The sequence below is a fragment of the Cnephaeus nilssonii genome (genome assembly GCF_951640355.1).
Source record: "Cnephaeus nilssonii genome assembly, chromosome: 9".
Taxonomy (NCBI): Eukaryota; Metazoa; Chordata; class Mammalia; order Chiroptera; family Vespertilionidae; genus Cnephaeus; species Cnephaeus nilssonii.
Genome location: NC_137080.1, coordinates 460,964 through 480,010, shown reverse-complemented (window position 1 = coordinate 480,010; position 19,047 = coordinate 460,964). Strand labels below are relative to the sequence as shown.

General features: G+C 64.9%; 1 protein-coding gene across 3 annotated transcripts; it reads right to left on the bottom strand.

Annotated features, from left to right (window-relative positions):
• Positions 1-604: 604 nt before the first annotated feature.
• On the bottom strand, positions 605-17,382 carry THBS2 (thrombospondin 2). 3 transcript variants are annotated; one of them, XM_079781487.1, is made up of 22 exons: positions 17,228-17,382; positions 15,066-15,235; positions 14,245-14,798; positions 12,999-13,083; positions 12,394-12,590; positions 11,848-11,988; positions 11,129-11,225; positions 10,756-10,926; positions 10,450-10,626; positions 9,671-9,844; positions 9,026-9,153; positions 8,794-8,949; positions 8,167-8,385; positions 7,507-7,614; positions 6,727-6,886; positions 5,913-6,031; positions 4,756-4,990; positions 3,911-4,138; positions 3,235-3,506; positions 2,729-2,826; positions 2,275-2,414; positions 605-1,297 (listed from the first exon to the last, which is right to left on the bottom strand). In XM_079781487.1, the coding sequence occupies exons 2-22, from the start codon at positions 15,115-15,117 to the stop codon at positions 1,290-1,292; spliced, it is 3,519 nt and encodes a 1,172-aa protein (XP_079637613.1). In that variant the 5' UTR covers positions 15,118-15,235; positions 17,228-17,382; the 3' UTR covers positions 605-1,289. The 3 variants fall into 3 exon arrangements, with proteins under 3 accessions (XP_079637613.1, XP_079637611.1, XP_079637612.1); XM_079781485.1 differs by having other exon boundaries at positions 15,066-15,139; XM_079781486.1 differs by lacking the exon at positions 17,228-17,382 and having other exon boundaries at positions 15,066-15,393.
• Between the last annotated feature and the right edge of the window lie 1,665 nt (positions 17,383-19,047).

The following is a 19,047-nucleotide window of genomic DNA, read 5'->3' as shown; positions in this document are numbered from 1 at the left end:
CCCCGTCGGACAAGACCAGCTTCTCTGCCGAGACAACCCCTGCGGAAAGGTCACGCGGCTTCAAGCACCAACGAACCCGACCCGCGTGGCCGGGTGCCGGTCACGGCCGCTTTGGCCAGACCTGCTGCCCAGTGAGGCTAAGCCCTCACGCTCGGATAGAGGACGGGAGGAAGGTCGCATCAGAGCCACCGGCAACGCTCATCATCATTTATTTATTCTACCGCATTTTACAGCACGTTGTTCTAACATCATAAATTATCGAGCCTCGTATTTTGACAGGAAGATCTGCTGTAACCACCTTTGTATTGTTATGTGCTAGTCAGGTGCTTATCCTAGAACTCGCACGCCCTGTGTCCCTGACAGATGTCAGGTAAGTCCTGTGATGAATGCCTTCTGTCTTCTTTCAGGAAATACGGGCACATCATGTGTAACTGGAGCCTCAATGAAACGCATTACCCGATCAGGTGCAGGCGACTCTGCCGTGGTTTCAGAGCCTCGACTGGGAGTCAGACGCTGGCGGGCACTGCCCATCTCTGCGTGCCTGGCCTCGCGGCAGAGGTGGGAGAGAAGCCAGGAGAACACTCGATCAGACGTGGGCCAGGTGGCGACTGGTGAGCTCTCCCGAGTCCTTGACAGCTCGAGCAGCCACGTGAGGGCCCCGTGGGAGGGCACCGCCAGGCCCCACCTAACCCGTGTGCCAGCCAGTGGGCAGGATGTTCCCTCCTGGGCAGACCCCATCTCTGCCGAGGGGAGGCTGTCACTGTAGGAAAGATTAGGGGAGGGGTTTGCCTTGCCTGACCACGCCCCACTTCAGCATGAGGGAGCCTCTTCCTGTGGGAGCTAACGTGACACGAGCGTGGACAGCTCCACAGGAGCAGCGGCAGCTGGGCATGAGGCGTGTGGGACGTGCTGCCGCCTGAGTGACGATAACGTCGCGCACACAGTATGCCCTTCAGCTCCGTGTGCACATAAACACAGTCGGCAATCACACTTTACACGCACACGTCATTCTCTTTAAGCAAACAAGAAGAAACAATGCCACGGCGGCGGTCACGCCACGTAAAGTCTCGTGTGCCATCACTGCTTCCTGGGCGGGCTGGGCGTCCATCTTCGGGGCCCATTGGCATCTGCCCTCTGGAGGCACTTGGGCTTGGGGTTGAAGGAGGTGAAGAGCCGCTCGAAGTTAAGGTCAAGGTCAGAAGACGCTGCCAGAGAGAGAAGCCGGGGACCAGGACGAGGAGGGGTGTAGTAACAGCATCTACAGTGCGTGCAGGACACGCGCGTCCATTTCACACATCTAGAAAAACAGTCCGCGGTTAGGACGGGCATTTGTCTCATTTCATTTTCTTTTACTACAACCTAAAATGCCATTATTTTAATTTAAAAAAAAGACATCCATGCCCCACCAGCGTGGCTCGGGTTGAGCATTGACCTATGAACCAGGAGGTCACGGTTCGATCGGGGCACATGCCCGGGTTGCGGGCTCAATCCCCAGTGTGGGGCGTGCAGGAGGCAGCTGATCCATGATTCTCTCTCATCATGGATGTTTCTCTCTCTCTCTCTCTCTCTCTCTCTCTCTCTCTCTCTCTCTCTTCCTCTCCGACATCAGTAAAAGCATATTTTTAAAGAGACGTCCACACACGGCTAGATGATGCATGGATGCAGACCTGCAGGGAGGGGACAGATGTGCAGAAAGGCCACTGGCACAGGACAAGGACGCTGACCGGAGGCGGGAAGGTACGTCAGCCCTGAGCCCTTCCTCAGCCTCAGCGTCTGTCACGTGTGGTCTGAGCAGCAGCTCTGAGCCTCACTTGCCTCGTGGCGCAAGCGGTGTTTTCTGGTCTACGTGCAGGCGTTCGGCCTGGTGGGAGCCAGGTTCCCTCCAGGTCGGGAATAACTTGAGTCAAATGCCCTTGTAGAAAGAACGCTGAGCCTCCTCCCTGCCTCCCCTCCCCCCTCCTCCTCCCTCTTTCGGTCTCTCCCTCCCTCCCTCTCGCTCTCGCTCTCTCTCTTCCTTTCACAAGGGCAGTGCTGTAAAGTCCCATTAGGGGCCTAGAGGTTAGAAAGCGCCGGACGTGTGGTGGGTGCCACGGATGGGTGGGGCTGTGAGCATTTGCTAAGTGTGTGGCCTCCCACATTCAACTTAAACCATTACAACAGCTCAAGCTGAGCAAACCAGCATCTGCCAGGGCCGAGCTCTCGCTCACGCCGCAGCCTCGTGACCAATCGCACAGGTGCACCCGCCTGCCTCCGGCCTGGCGTCCCCACACCCACCTCTGCATTCGTACTTGAGGTCCGAGAAATAGACCATTTCTTGAGAGAAGACAAACAGGCCCAGCCGCCCGCCCGCGTAGGTTTGGTCGTAGATGGGTCCCGAGTCCGCCATGACCTGCTTCCCTTCGTGCACCAAGACCCTGCGGGCGGGCGGGGGAGGAGGGAGGGCGTGGACTCTGGGGAGGGCTCCTGGGAGGAAACTGCTTGCTCCTGGCCATGCCCCAGCTGCGACTCAGGCCTCACCCCCCATCCCTCGTCCCCATCCCCCTCCCCCTCCCTGCACCCCCTCCCCATGCCGCAATCTCTGACCCAGAGCAGGGGGTTGGCCACGTCTCTGCCTTTCAGAGCCAAAGACAGTCCGTACAGTGAGCAGCATGTCCTTCCGTCCCTCAGGAGCGGCTCACCATACGTAGCCCGTCCGGGGCCTGGGGTTGAGGGGGGCCGGGGGGCTCACCTTATGTAGCCCGTCCGGGGCCTGTGTGTCAGGTGCCACCGGTAGGCAGTGTAGTCCTTCCAGCCAATGTTTTTGGGGTCGTGCCACAGCGTCCGCACCTGAGGGAACATCGCCCCGAGTCCTGAGTGCAGTCTCAACAGCAGATGGGAACGGGGGACGTTGCTCTGCATACCAACCCCGCGAGCCCGTCCATGGAATAAACTCCAGGGCGGATGGAGTTACCGACAAGGACCAGGACGTTCAGTGCTAAGAGCACAGCCCTGAGCCGGGTCACGGAACCAGGTTCTGGACCCTCCACGCCCTGAGCCGGGACTGTGGGAGAAACACCTACTTTTAAACCATCTCCCTGTCTAATTGGCCAGAGAATCGCCCGTCATGTTTACAAAGTACCAGCACGGTGCCTTTAATTAGGGGGAGACTCGATACGGGGTTAACGTAATTGTCACCGAGTTAAGGACAAAAGAGAAGGTGGGTGTCCTCGGGGTGGGCCTGCTCCCGCCCCTCACCTGCCCCGCCGTGTTCCCAGTGTGCCACAGCGCGTTCCTCAGGTGCTCGCCGGTGCCGGTGGTGGAGTTGACCACCTTGAGGGACACGCCCGAGTAGCCGTAGGCGCGGGTGGGCTGGTCCTCCCAGTAGGTCTGGGTCACCTGCTTCCACATCACCACGTAGAAGCGGCTGCTGGACTGGTAGCCGAAGACGAAGCCGGCGTAGTCGTCGTCCCGGTCGGTGTTCACGTAGAAGGTGCCGCTGAAGTCCACGGACCCGAACTCGTCGAAGCCTGCGCACGAGGGGCAGGGCCGGAGGAGGTCAGAGCAGCCTCCCGGGCGCCTGGCAGCCTTCGCCACGCGGAGCTCGGCCACTCGGCTGTGCCCGCCCCACCCGGGCTCTGTCCCTGGGGGGTGAGCACACGCACAGGGGTTCGTCTCTGCAGATCCGACCTACGGGGCCACGCAGAGCCACACGCGCTGCGTCAGTGACGGTGGGGGCTCGGGGTCATAAAACAACAGGGCAAATGGCTTCCTCAAAACAGCCTTTCAGAGACGAGGGCGAGGTGAGTGCCAGCTCTAAGCAGAGGTTGTTACGGCCGCGGGGACGGGGCCACGGAGGACCCCCGAGTCCCCTGGGCTGTAAGGAGCAGCATGGGCACCGGGCCCAGACCCAGGAGGGCACGCCGAGGCTCACCCACGGCGATGCCGGGGTCCGAGTTGGCCGTCTGCACCAGCTCCTTGCCCTGGTGGCGGATGACCCAGTTGGGGTCGATCTGCGTGGTGCCCTTGGGGTCCAGGTGCACCATCTGGAAGTTCCGGAAGTCGGTCTCGCTGATGGCACTGTTCTCAGGACACACGTCGTCGATGTCAGGGACGCTGTCGTTGTCGAAGTCGTCCTTGCAGGCGTCGCCCCGCCCGTCACCTGCCAGGAGGACGAGACGAGCAGTCAGGAGGGGACACGCCGGCCGCGCCCGCCTGCCTCAGGAGCAGCTCTCGTCCCTGGGAGCCGGTGGGCGGGCGCTGACCGTGCGCTATCACACCCACCGTCCGCGTCCTCCTGGGCGGGCGCTGACCGTGCGCTGTCACACCCACCCTCCGCGTCCTCCTGGGCGGGCGCTGACCGTGCGCTGTCACACCCACCCTCCGCGTCCTCCTGGGCGGGCGCTGACCGTGCGCTCTCACACCCACCGTCTGCGTCCTCCTGGGCGGGCGCTGACTGTGCGCTCTCACACCCACCGTCTGCGTCCTCCTGGGCGGGCGCTGACCGTGCGCTCTCACACCCACCGTCTGCGTCCTCCTGGGCGGGCGCTGACCGTGCGCTCTCACACCCACCGTCCCCGTCCTCCTGGGCGGGCACTGACCGTGCGCTGTCACACCCACCGTCCGCGTCCTCCTGGGCGGGCGCTCTCACACCCACCGTCCGCGTCCTCCTGGGCGGGCACTCTCACACCCACCGTCCCCGTCCTCCTGGGCGGGCGCTCTCACACCCACCGTCCCCGTCCTCCTGGGCGGGCACTGACCGTGCACTGTCACACCCACCGTCCGCGTCCTCCTGGTCGGGGTTGAAGACCAGCCGGCAGTTGTCGCGGTCGTCGGGCACCCCGTCGTTGTCGTCGTCCGAGTCGCAGGCGTCGCCCCGGCCGTCGCCGTCGTGGTCGGCCTGGTTGGCGTTGGCGATGTAGGGGCAGTTGTCCTGGTTGTTCTGGTGGCCGTCCTCGTCGATGTCCTCGTTGTCATCACACTGGTCCCCCACCAGGTCGTTGTCCACGTCAATCTGGGGCACAGAGCACCCGCCGTGAGCGGGGTCTCGGGGACCCTCATCCCCCGGGAGCGGCCGGTCTGCGGGCAGGAGCGGCTCCCCGAGATCACTCCGCCGTCTACACACCGCCCGGCGGGACCCGGGTCTCCATCCCTGCTCTCTCCACGGGGCCTCTCCCTTAGGGAGACGGGAAGCTGTCCAGAAGGAAGCCCTTTCTGACATCGTCCGCGGTCACACACAGGGCGGGCAACGGCAGGTTTCCAGTTGTTCGTATGGAAAATAATATGACAATAAATAATAATGCAAGAATAGCCCTGGCCGGTTGCTCAGTGGTTAGCGTGCCGGCCCATGGACCGAAGGGTCGCCGGTTTGATTCCTGGTCGAGGGCACGTACCTCAGTTGTGGGTTTACTCCTCGCCCCCAGTCGGGGCCATGGGGGAGGCAACCAGCAGATGTGTCTCCCTCACATCAATGTTCTTGTCTCTCTCTTCCTTCCACTCTCTCTAAAAGTCAACGAAAGAATATCCTTGAGTGAGAATTAAAATAATAACAACAATAATATTGCAAGAATAACCTCTGTTCCATGTGCTCACAGCTGTAAACCCACAGCTGCCCACCCTGCATCCTATGAACTACATACACATGTTCTCACGTGTCTCCCAAGGCAACTCTGGGAAAGCCAGCGCTGGCTGAGCCGGGGAAGTAAGTGCAGACAACGCGATGGAGACGCGAGGCCCTCAGACCACACGGCGAAGCCTCAGTACGTCCAGCAATGGCCACCGAGGCACGAGGGCCGAGCTTGGAGGTCAGTTCGGCACGTGTTCCCGTGTTGGGCCTTGGCCAAGCTCAGGGACACTCACAGGGACGTACGTGCATTTAAGTCTGAGACTGAAAGGCCCGGGCCCCGCCCCCGCTCCGACGCCCCGCGGTCGCCCACCTGGTCGGGGTTGTGCACCAGAGGGCAGTTGTCACAGTGGTCGCCCACGCCATCACCGTCCGTGTCCCTCTGGTCCGTGTTGTAGACGTAGGGACAGTTGTCTCGCTCGTTGAAGACATCTGCGGGGAGAGGGCGTGGCCAGTGGAGCAGAAGCACTGAGCTCCCGTCACTGAGTCCCTGACGGCCAGGCTCCCGCTGGATAGAGGGGGTGAGTGAGGAGACACGGCTGCGTGGACGTGCCTGGGTGACATTCCCATTAACGTTCAGGTTGCGCCCGGGTGGCCACTGGCTGTGCCCGGTCAGCCTCTGAGTCCACGGTGCTATTCTCCCAATAGCCACTCAGGACACGTGCCCTGGGTGCCGGGGTGAGGGAGCAGCTGAGGCTCCGAGGCCCTGGCACCGTCCCCACGTGAGCGGGAAAGGAACGGGCACAGATGCGGGCTTTCAGGTGCCACCTTCGCCCACGAAACCTGAAACATCACGAAGTCCATCGAGACAGACGCTATGAAGAGACAGAGGTTCCCAGTGGACCACAGCATCACCCGTCAGTGACGAGGCAGCAGACACCCCAAACCACGAGCCCAGGAAAAGCGTGAGACAGGCCTGGGGTGTGGGGGGAGGGGTCACCCAGGTGCAGGGCAGCAGGAAAGGACCAGAGGCTGCGACCCGTCCACGGCCCGGGGACGACGGGCGGACCAAGCAGCTTAGGCGCCTCGTCTGGGCCGTGGGGCAAGCTGAGCGGGTCCAGCAAACAGAACAGGGCGCGGCCAACTTCACTCCGAGCCTCAAACGCCCGCGCGGACGCCGCACTGACCATCGCCGTCGATGTCCACGGAGCAGGCGTCGCCCTCGCCGTTGTGGTCGGTGTCGATCTGGGCGGGGTTGTGCACGTGCGGGCAGTTGTCGCAGCGGTCCCCCACCTCGTCCTGGTCGTAGTCGAGCTGGCGCGGGTTGAAGAGGAGCTGGCAGTTGTCCTGCAGGGAAAGCGGGGGAGGAACTAGACAAACAGCCCGGCAGACACACCGTCCAGCAGAGGTCAGAGGTCGGGGCCAGCGCGTGGCCAACCCAGCACACTCCTGACCTCAGACCGCTTCCTGCTTATATGTGCACCTGCCTCTCTCGAACATTTTGAGATTTTTTAGCGCAGAGATGACAGCATACACTTCCTGGTGAAGGCAGGTGCGTAAATACAAGTGAGCGAACGACTGAGTAGATGAATGAGTGAATGAATGAATGAATGAGTCAGTGGGCCAACGGAAGGCAGATGCAGCAAAGCTGTGAGTGAGCTGGCATCGTCTACCCTGCAGGTCTGGTTAGGTGTGGATGTAACACATCGCCACGGGGCATGTGTATCGCGGTTTCTGCCACAGCCCCGCCCACCACCACGCCACCAGCGAGAAGCAAGTTAAACTGTTAGCCGCGCTTCCAGCCGGGCCCGGCAGCTCCAGGCTCGGCCGGTCACTCCTTCGGTGAAGGACCAGCCTTCTCGTCGGTGACGGTGACGCAAGCAGGAGCCTGTTTAGTGTGAGGCTCTCATCCCTGACCCCTCTGCTCCTGACCCCAGCGCAGGGCTCCAAGGACGCGGCCCGCCCACCTTCTCGTCACTGACGCCATCGTTGTCATCGTCGTCATCGCAGGCGTCGCCGATGCCGTCCTTGTCAAAGTCTTCCTGCCCGGAGTTGGGCAGCAGGGGGCAGTTGTCCTGGACCAGAGGGCGCACACGTTACGTTAGGACCCCGGGCCCTTCCTCCAGGAGGCGCAGCGACAGCTGGGGACCGAGACGGAGCCTCACGTCTGTCGGCCTCGTGGGAGGGCTGCCCTGGAAGCCACGTCGCCACCCCTCCAGAGTCGAGACCACAGACGCCGCATCCTGAGCCCAGGACCCCGTGAAGCTGTGGACGCCTGAGGAGGGACGGCTGCTCTGAGAAAATAAGGACGCGGACAGAGCCCCACTGTCCCTTCTCCTTCCCGTGGACGTCAGCTCGTCCACCAGGAGGCCACAGCTCCGAGGCGTCACCACTGGGCCGGGCCAGTCGGACCGTGCGGCGACGGCTCCAAATCACTGCCCAGAGGCAGGGGCGTGCGTAACGCGTCACCGATCCCGTTTTATAAGCATCGCAGGTCGAGGCCGAGCTGTGCGGACACCGACAGGAGGGGCCGAAGTGCCCGAGCGGGTCGGGGGACAGCCCACCAAACGGGGGGCCCGGCCTCGCCCTCGCCCTGATGGAGACCGGGGCTGCGCCCAGCGCCTCACCTTGACGCAGTGGTAGGTGGCGCTGGTGGCACACACCAGGTTCTTGTTGGGCCAGCCGTCCAGGTCCGAGTCCTCCCCGCAGATGAGCCCGTCGCCCGCGTAGCCCGTCTGGCACTCGCATTTGTACATGGGGTCGCTGAAGTGGCCCAGGTAGATGCACTCGGCGTGCCGGTGGCAGCGGTGGGTCTTGTCCTGGCACGGGTTCTCGGGCTCACACACCTGGAGGAGGGCCACACTGGTGGGGACCCTGGGACCCCGGCCCCACCCTACGGGGTCCAGGCCACGTGCTCAGGGCTGTGCGACCTTCCCGGCAGCCTCCCTAGGACGCCTCCGAGGGACAGGCTGGGACTCTGCTCCTTCGGGAGCCCCGGGAGGCACTCAGGGTCCCCACCGAGGGCTGCCGACCCTGTCAGAGCCCCGGGGACGCGGGAGCCGCTGACTCAGGAAGAGCTGAGAGCTGGTCCTCATGGTCCTGTGGCCACAGCTGAGCTCTGCCCCACGTGGTTGGCTCTCGAGGGCCCGTCTCCCCAGAACGCTGCCCTTCCCCCATCCCCACCCTCCGTCTCCCCAGATCCTGGCTGACTGTTTGGAAGACTGAGTCACAAAAGGGCCGTGCGCCCTGCTCACCTGCTTCCCCGTCTGCGCGGCCTCCAGGCCGACCCCGAAGGGCTGGGTGCCCTTGTAGCGAGGCGGGCAGGGCAGGCAGTGGAACCCGGGGTCGGTGTTGACGCAGCGCTGGGACTTGCTGCTCGTGGAGAAGCAGACGTCGGTGACCAGGGCGCACTGTGGGGACAAGCAGGGTGAGCCGCCCCGCCCGCCTCTGAGGCGCCCCTCTGCCCTGCCCGGGGTGGGCACCCACCTCGTCCAGGTCCTCGCAGTGGGTCCCGTTGCCCAGGAAGCCCACTGGGCAGGAGCCGCAGGACCAGGAGCCGTCGGGGAAGCTGCTGCACTGGGCGCCCGGGAAGCAGGGGTTGGACAGGCAGCCATCTGCGTGGGGAGCAGAGGGGTCAGGGCCACTGGTGGGGGGTGGGGCAGCCGCGGAACCGGCCCAGGAGCGACTCGGACACACTGCGCCCCGGGAGGCACCTGGCGGGTCAGCACTGCAGTTTGGTTGTAGGGAAACTGAGGGACGCACGTGCTGGAGACGGGCACGTAAGGAGGTGACGCGCACCTTGGGGGCCGCCGCGCATGGGGGCGCCGCACAAGGGGTCCCAGCGCAGACGCCTGACGTCTCGCCCCAGAGCGCACGCTGAGCCGCGAAGCAGGGACCGGGCTGCTGTACACGGTGTGCAGCCCGCGCGCACGGTTCTGCTTTTACAGAAACGCAAGTGCGGAGGCGCCTAAGGCGGAGTTAGGCACGGGGTCTGTGCGCCTGCGTCGGCTTTTCTGCGTTCTCTGTGTCCCCTCCCTTCCGTCAGAATGAAAGCCCAGCGGTCACTTCAGAGACTGTTGTGGCCGCGGGGACAGCGCGGTGCCGGGCGGTCCCCGAGGGCCGCGCACGCACCTGCGGGGCAGCTCCGCTTGTTGCACATCTGCTGCTCCGTGCGGTCGCCCACGCAGGCCTTCCCGCCGTGCTGCGGCTCCGGGCTGTTGCAGACGCGCGTGCGCTCGCGGATGCCGCCGGCGCAGGTGACGGAGCAGGCGGACCACGGGGACCAGGGGCTCCAGCGGCCGTCGACTGCGGGGAGAGCGGGGAGGGTGTCAGCCGCGTGCCCTGCGGGCCGGGCGGGGGAACCGTGATGCGGGTCTCCAACGCGGCAGAATTTGGTGACCGAGGTCAGGGCCACGGAGCTGAGGGTCTCGGAAGAGAAATCACAGCCCCTTTGGGTGTGGAGGTGACGGGGCTGCGGGGGCCTGGGTCACGTGCGGAGAGGTGTGACCTTGAGGTTCAGTGTTAATGCCCCTTCCCATCACCCCACGCCTTTCTCTGCCTGACGGGACACGCAGGAACCGGGCTCCCCAAGGAGGTCCTGGTGCCGGGGCCCACGTTCTCTGTCGTCCTGGAGTCACGCCCGGCGGCTGGCCGTGTCTGGCACCTCATCTGGGCACCTGCTGCGCCCGTTCTGGTTCTGGTTCTGGTTCTGGTCCCCTGTGCAGGTTGGTGTGACTTCCCTGCACTGGCGCAGACGAGGGCAGCACCAAGCCTGGGTGCTGGGCATCGACGCCCAGGGCTGCCTCCAGGCCAGCCAGCAAGGGGACTGGGCACCTTCCACCTCTCGGGCCTGCCAAGCCCTGGTCCCAGCCGCCCCCCGCGCCCGCCCCCACCCGCCCCGTCCCACTCACCCGGGCACGGGGCTCCCTGGCAGCCCTTCGTCTCGCGGCCGCTGCCTCTGCAGCCCTTGCCCCCCATCTGGGGCACCGGCGAGTTGCAGAGACGGATCCGCGTGATGTTGCCGACCCCACAGGTCGCGGAGCAGGAGGACCACGGCGACCAGTGGCTCCAGCCGCCGTCCTGCCGGACTAGCACACGAGAGGCGTGGCGTCAGCAGCGGCCATCGGCCTGGAGGGGAGGGGACCAGCCGGAGCCCAGGGCCAGGCCGGTGCCTCCCAGCCCACCCCTCGGAGCAGACCACCGGGCCCGCGACTCACTGCGGTGGTCGCACTTGCCCAGGCTGCAGGCCCGCGTCTGGATGGAGGGCCCCAGGCAGGTGTTGCTGGTGACATCGCAGGACCTTCCTCTCTGCTGGGTGCCAGGCCCACAGGTGACGGAGCACTGGGTCCACTCCGCCCACGGGGACCAGCCCTCCTCGCCGTCCGCCACTGGGAGGGAAACAAGCCGGTCAGGCCTCGCCGTTGATGGCCTGGAGGGACGGCGGGACAGCAGCCCTCGGGCCTAATTCGAGGCCTTGCAGACGCTTGCTCATCACTGGGCAGCGAGGGTGAACGGCCGGGTGAAGCGTCCCTGGGCACGCGCGGCCTGGCCTCACCCCGAGGGAGGAGAGCGAGGTGCCCCCGCACTCACGGGGGAAGCAGGATGGGCAGCAGTCGCCCTCCAGCAGCGACGGGTTGGCGCAGGTCACCGGCGGGCAGGAGATTTGGTGGCAAACGGTTTTAAATTTCTGCGAGGAAAGAAAGGCGTTCATGTAGCCTCTCAGAAGTCAGCGGGGCTGGCGGGGTGGAAAGGCCCCTCGAATGGGCACAGTGGTCTCCACCCCACAGACCCTCAGTCACCTATCCCACCATCCAGAGCTGGCCCCTGCGCCCCCTGCCTGCCTCCCCCAGAGCCATGGCCACGGAGACCGTCCCGGCTGCAGGCGGCGGGCGGACAGGACTGCGGGGTGGGCTGGTGCTGGGTGATGTCCGAGGCACCATCCGCGGAGACGAGTGATGGGAAACTCGGAGGAGGACCTGAGCGACCCACGGGCCAGGCTGTGGGCGGTGGCCGGCCACCCCAGTGTCTCACCTGAGCCTCCTGGCCCTCACGGAGCTGAGTGGACCTAACACAGCTAGAGAGCCACCTGGCGGCTCTGTTCACCGCCTGTGGCCACTGGTGACATGGGCCGTCACCTCAGCCCCTGGACTTTGCTTTCTTTACGCGCAGAGCAGGGAGGCCAATGGGCGTCATGCTGTGGCCACCTCTGCTCCCCCACGCCCACTCTCGCTGCCCCACACCCGACGGCCCGCCAAGGCCGGCTGCCCGGCCAGTGCCAGGGGCCGAGGAGCGCAGGCTGCGGGCCTCACCTTGCAGGTGCATCTGGTGCAGCTGTCCACCACCCAGGTCTCGTTTTCCGCGAAGAACCGGCCGTCCTGCCAGCACGCGGACATGTTCCTGGTCTTCGGGGGGCCCCCCATGAGCTCCCAGAGCACCTGGTTGTCGTTGGACTGGAAGTCGGGCGGGTTTAGGGACAGACGGGAGCACTCAGTGGCCGTGCTCCCCGTGAAAGGACGTCCCTCCCCACAGCTCCGCGGGCCCAGGGGGCCAGGTGTGCAGAGCGACGTGCACCCATGGAGGAAGCAGGTGTGCGAACCACGAAACACACAGGCCGCTCACACCCGTGGCCTGGCCAAGCCGACACCTCATGGGTATCCCTTCACCTGACACGTGCTCACCACCCCACCCCACGCTCCTGATGGAAGGTTCCAGAAGGTGTCCTTGGTCTTGCTGTGCCCATTCCCTCGACCCCCACGGCCCACCCACCCGGGGCAGTCAGGACGGGCTCGGCCCTCGGCTGTGTGTGCCGGGTGGGGGGGGGGGGAGGTGCTGTGCCTGGCCGCCCCGGCACCCACCACTTTCCGGAGGCTCTCGTGCAGCTGGTTGACGACGATGCGCAGCCCCGACAGCTCGCTGGCCATGCTGCCCAGCTCCTCGCAGGAGCGCTCGCACACGCCTGGCCTCTGCACCGCGCTCGGGCCCACATAGGCCGTGGTGACCGCCGGGCTCAGGTGCAGCGTCTCCGTGTCCTCGCTGATGGCGTTGGCCTCCGCTGCGGGGGTGTGAGGGAGAGCCTGGTCAGAACCACCGTTAGCGGGAGGACCGCCCCACTCCTGACCCACTCGGACCCGGCGCTGAGCCCGCCCAGCAGGGGTCAGACAGCCCTGGGGACCCACAGGGCCGGGGCCGTGCTCCTCTGCGTGGGCACCCGCTCCGTTCCCCCGGGACATTCCTGACTCCGTCACATGTTCTGCACGTGTTCTGACAGCTCTCCCCCTTCCTCCACCGAATTCCCTTCCTCTGTCGCTTGTCCTTGTCCCGCCTCCCCACACACGGCGCGGTCCGTCGAGGTGGCATCTGTGCGAATACTGTAAATTCTCCCTGGCCCTCATTCTCGCGCGCACACGCACGCGAGCAGAAATCCACCCGGGACGGGGAATGTTGTTCAGAACACACCTACCTCCCTGGCTTTGCGGACAGCCTTTCCTGCTGAGCACGTCTTCCACTGAGTTTTCAAACACTAAGTAGACGTTCTGCAGCAAACCCTGCGGGTGACAAGGAGGAACACGGGGATGGGCAAACCACACCAGGAAGGCCACGCTACGTGGTGAAGTGAAAACACGCGGCCTCCGGACATGGGGGTGTTTCTGAGCCTTCACACTCGGCCCTGGCACCTGGGGGCGGGGCATCCTGTGCAGGTCCCCGTTGGAGCGGCCGGGGCGTGACCCCGCAGTGGGAGTTTAGAGGAAGGAGGTGGGCCGGGGAGCTGGGCACTCTCCTGAGCTCCACCTGAGGGGTGTCCTGGGCTGCCCTCCGATGAGGACAGCAGCCTTAGTGCCCTGCAGACGTCTGCTGGCCCCACAGACAGCGCGGAGATGAGATGAGTGTCCCACAGCCTGAGTGTGTGCGCGGGGCTGGGCAGCTCATGCCGTGGGAGCCTTCACCCCAGTGACCCTGACCCTGACCCTGACCCTTGGCCTGGCCACCAGAGATTAACCCGGCAACCTCTGTAGGCCTTTTACTCAAATGACGGAGTGAAGCACACACATTTCCAAAGAGCACGGTGTCTGGAAGAGACGGGCCTGCTAGCCCTCCATCGTGGTCCTGACGCCTGTGGCTTAGAAAGACCCTCTTCCCGAAGGCGTTTAACGAAGACGCACACGGTGTCGCTCCCTGCCTTTCCTTAGGAAAACAGCTGTTCGCCCGTCCTCCCGTCCTGTCAGTAACGAGGCGACTGGGAGGGGGCTCAGCACCGTGAAGCTAGCCTGGGTCCCGGAACATTTGGGTCAGATCCCTCGATCACATCAGCCTTCGTGCTGTTTGTGCAGGTAGGAAAGGGCACCTGCAACAACTCGCTCTGCTCATTCCTGGCATTGTGTGTGTGTGCGTGGTGTCTGTGTGAACACCCATGCATGTGTGTGTCATGTTTGTGTTTGCACAGGTGTGAACGGGTGTGCATGGGTGTGGTGCTTGTGTGTGGTTGTGTGCACAGGTGTTCATGTGGGTGTGCATGAGCACGTGTGGTATTTGTTGAAGTGTCTGTGCATGCCCACACATGCGTGACTGTATGTGACATGTGTGTACACGTGTGTGTGTGTGTGTGTGTGTGTGTGTGCCTGGCCCACTCCGACGCAGGCCTTGTACCAGGAGACGCCCCACCGTCAGCGCTCCCACAGCTCCGCGGCACCTCGCCAGCTCATACGCACCCGGAAGTGGCTCTCCCGGGCAGAGCCTTTGGCCACGTACATCTTGCTCTTGTCCGTCACCAGCTGCTCGTAGAAGGGCTCGTCCAGCGCGAAGCTGTCGATCAGGGCGCAGCCCACGTGCAGGCTGAAGGTCTCGCCCGCCACCTGCACCGTGATGTTCTTCCACTGGGAGTCGGCCAGGCCCACATCCTCCAGGGACAGCACGTGCTGGGCGCCGTCCACCCAGTAGGCGAGGTCCAGCGTGTCGGCCGGGCCGTTGGAGACCAGCTCGAACTGCCTGTGCGCGCCGGGGCCCTCGAGGGCCAGCAGCGTGCCCCGCGACTTGCGGTCCTGCCGCAGGCTGGCCGTCAGGAAGAAGCCCTCCCTCTGCCGCATGAGCCGGGCGATCCGGTTCAGCTGGTCCGCGCTCACCGGCGGGATGTAGTCGAACCGCACGAAGCGGTAGGCCGGCACGCCGGGGTCGGGCCCCCGGAACTGCTTGGCCCCGATGGTCTTGCGGTTGATGTTGCTGATGCTGAAAAGGTCGAAGGCCGTGTCCTCATCCTGGTCACCGGCTGCCCAAGGGAGTGAGCAGGGTTACAGCCGGCGGGGCCGGGGCAGGGGCGTCCTTACTCGGTGCAGATGGGTTTAACGTGCCAGAAACTAACAAGGCCACCAATACCCAGGTCCCCTTCCCTTCCCACGGGGCAGTGCCTTCTGTAGAGCCTCTCAAAGGGGGGTCCCCAAAACAGCTGGTCCCAAAGACCTCACTTTGTCCGGCCCTCCACACCTCAGGTAATCCCCCATCCCCATCACAGGTTCCGGCCCCGCCGCAGACTCACCCTGAGCTCCACAGGAGGCCCAGAGGGCCGGCAGGACCAGCGCCCAGAGCATCCCGCCTCGCGGCTGCCGGCGCCTACAGACAGCAGAGCCGGTTAGTTACAGCGCAAACCTGGGTGCGGCTCGACTTCCTACTCGGATGACCAGTGACAAGGAGTCAGGTTGTGGCCAGCTGCTGATGGCATGGAATGCTTAGTTATAAATCGTCACGACCCGGGAGGCAAGCGCTCCTGCTCTTGTCCCGTGTGCGGGAGGTAGAGGAGGCGGGAGGGCGTCCTCGCCCGCGGCTGCTCAGGGAGGGGCAGCCAGGACCTGAGGAGGAACTCAGTCTAGAGAAACGTCAGCGTGTGGCCGTGATCCCGGAGGCGTGTGGAAATCGCCAAGACAACAGCGTTACGCATAACTTCCTTAAACACAATAAACACGGACTGTGCACGCGTGAGGAATGAGCTTAGTGTGGAGTACCGTAATTACAGAAACAAATCACGCGCCTTGGACACGGCTTCACTCGCTGGCGCCGTTCCGCAGGCCTGTTTTTCCGTTCTTGGGATTGTCAGTTGGCCGCCTCAGCAGAGGCTGCGCCAGGAGTCAGGAGACCTGGCGGCGGCGGCGGCTGCAGTTAACCCCTGCTGGCCTCGGGGTCCGGGTCCGGCTCCCTCGCCCCAGGAGGGGCTGGGCACCCAGGCCCCCCTCCTGCGCTGCCCGGGCCCTGAGCCCACACCCTGAGCCCGATTTCTCTCCAGGCAGGACTGCCAAGCGAGGTGGGGTCTCGGTGCTGAAGCCCAAGGAGCCGCCTCTCCAGAAATGTTCGTCAACGGGCCTGTCTCTCCGGGGCGGGGGAGGGGGGTGAGGCCCCAGGGGACGGGACGCCTCGGGTCCCCGGAGCCCAGACGCCTGCTTTACACCATCAGCCCCGGAGCAGTCGGGAGCCTGGCTGTGGGCAGGCAGCACCGGGGAAGTGGGGAGCCCAGGGCAGCCGGACCTGAGCGCAGAGCTGCGCCGTGGGCGCGGGCTGGGGCGCCGGCGAGCCTCTCTGTGCGGGTCCCCGTCTGCAGGATGGGAAGTCACCCTTTAACGTGCCCGCCTGCCAGCGGGTGTGAGGAGCGTGTGCAGTGGGTCACTGAGCACAGCACCCACACCTGTTGTCACACGGCCGCTCGCACCTGGACGCACGCCCTGCGACGGCCCGGCGCAGTGGCAGTGAGCTAGGACAGCGGGCTCCTAGGAGGATTGGGGACGGGAGCCAACGCCGTGTCCACGCCCGCTCAGCACGCTGCCGGTCAGTGGTCCACGCGGCCGGCCCTGTGGCCTCTCCCCCCGGGTGCCTCCGCCCCACGCACAGCGGTGAGGCTGCACTTCTGGTGCCCACTCCGCGTCCAGGCTTCCACAGAGGGAACGACCTCCGCTCCAACCGGACCCTGTGCCCCCTGAAACGGACGTGTGACTGTCTGTCTGTCTGTCTGCCTGCCACATGGGAGCGAGGGTCTCGTCTCACAGGACCGAGACAACCACCACCACACCCGCGGGCACGGCCGCCCGCCGCCCGCATCAGTTCCTAGGCGCTCGGCCGGAGTCCCTTTTAGGCTCTCCCTCTCTCCGCCCTCACAGCAGAAGTGACGATCGGAGCGGCGACATCCCTGTCGGTGCCGAGGCCCAGGGCTGCGCTCGGGGCCCCCTGCCCCCCAAACAGCTGCCGGCCGTGCCGTGGCTCCTCGCCCGCCTCGCGGCCACCCTGGCACCTGGCATCAGTGGCGCCTTGGAAGCCGCTCCTCGGCGGCCGGGGTCTATTGCCTCCGATTGTTCTCTCCAGTTCTCAGAATTGTTCCCCTAATTCCTTCCTCGTGGCCCCCAGAATAACAGACCTTCCCGTGCAGAGTTCTTACTCTGCAGCCGAAAACACTCCCATGTGCCCAGGTCCCCAGGCAGGTACGTCTGAAACCACTCGGGAGGGGACGCAGGTGCCCAGACAAAGGCTGAACCGGCCGCGCCTCAGTCCCTCCGTAACACAAACCGGCGCCACACGGGGCCGGGCCACGTCGCCACCTCCCACTCTGAGCCTGCGTTCTCTTTCCTTCTCCCTCTGACAAGTCAGAAGCGTCTTCTCCGAAAACTAAATGAAACTAAACGACAATGAGACCGTTCGGTAAAGTGAAGGAAGTCTTACCGGGGAGAGAAGAGGCGGCAGGAGGGCTGATCGGGCTGGGACGGTCGGGCTGGGTGGGTGGGCGCTGGGCGGGGCGCGGACGGCCCGGCTGAGGAGTGGGGGGCGTACTGGCCTCCGGGCAGCGGCTCTGCTTTATATGCTCCTGTCTCGGCTTAATTCATTCCCTCGAAGAATGACATAATTCCTCCTCCTCCGAGGACCACAGAGGAGGAGCCGGACGGGGAAACGGCTATAAATAAACCGCAGGAAGAATGTGCCTCGCTCGCTCGCGTGCGTGCGTCCCCCTGCCCCGACGGGGACTGGCCTTTCTCACTCGAGAAGCCGTCGCTGGGAAGCAAAGGGGCGAGGGGTGCAGGGTCCACGGCGGGTGACGCCCTCACACCGATGAACGGATTAATCATGAGCAAAGGGGACTGGTCAACCCAGAGGCACTGGGCACACTCTCCTGCCTGCCTCCGAGCCACTGAGAGGAGGGTTGGGGGAACTTAGCTGTGTCCGAATCCGGCTTCCTGTGCTCAGTCCGAACCCGGCCTCTCCGCTGTCCAGACCCGACAGGCCCACTTGCCCCACAAGGTCCCGGGGCGTGAGTGGCATCACCCGCTTCCCCGGGTGCGACAGGCAGCCTGCCGTGCGGTTGTGCAAAGTAAACATTCGAGAGTGAAAACAGTGGCAGCAGCCAGACTGCCTGCCATTCGCCGGAGCTCACATCCCAGGCCCGGGTGGGCAGGCGAGGGCGTGGGGTCAGCTGCACGGGCTGGGTCTGCGAGGGGGAGGGGGCAGGGCTCTGGGTGCCTCCGGGCGCCTGGGGGACACGCACAGCAGACAGGGCCTGGGTCTGTGGGGGGATAGGAGGTAGGAGGGGGGGGACACGCACAGCAGACAGGGCCTGGGTCTGTGGGAGGATAGGAGGAAGGGGGACTCCGGGCACCTGGGAGACACGCACAGCAGACAGGGCCTGAGTCTCTGGGGGGATAGGAGGTAGGATGGGGGGAGACACGCACAGCAGACAGGGCCTGGGTCTGTGGGGGGATAGGAGGAAGGGGGGCTCCGGGCACCTGGGGGGCATGCGCAGCCGCAGGCCGAGTTGCCGGTCAAGGCCGTGTGGAGCCTGTGCGAGGAGTCGGCCCTGCCCCAGCCTGGAACGGGCCGCGGAGCGTCGCTGAGGGACCTGCCTCCCACACCTGGGGCCCCGGGCAGGGGGTAACATAGGAGGAGGAGGATGCTGTTCCTGTTCACGTTTGGAAACCGCCTCCTGTGGGAGCCGTCAGCTGCCATCTTGGAGACCACGTTGACCTCTGATCACAGAGAAAAGCATGCGCGCTTCCTGTTGGTCGGAGCTGGCGAGGAAGCCGCCACGAGAATGAGACGGGCGGGACCTCAGGTAACTGGATGCTGCTCAGCCCCAGGGGAGCGCGTGCACCCAGCTTCCCGTCAAGACTGTCGGGGGTGGTTGCCGTTCACCACACTTGCTCACGGGTCAGCTGTTCCGTGGCTGGAGGTGGGTTTGGGCGTCACGGCCAGCCAGAGGGGCCTGTGCATGTCCCGCCTGCGTCTGTGTCACCCGCACACGCCTGCGCCGAGCACAGCGGCAGACGTGGGCACCCACCCACCCCCCCCCGCGCATTCCTGAGCCCTTGGCCACGCGACCGCCATGCTTCGCCCGCAGGAGAAACGCCTGCCGTGGCCTCTTCCAGGGCGGGCAGTACAGGCGGACTCGAGGAGCCAGGACTCGGGCCAATTGGGTCATTCCACGTGGGGGGCGTGCGGGGGGAGAGGCGCCAGGCGGGCCGAGGCCGTGCCGGGAAAGGGGCCGGCACCCC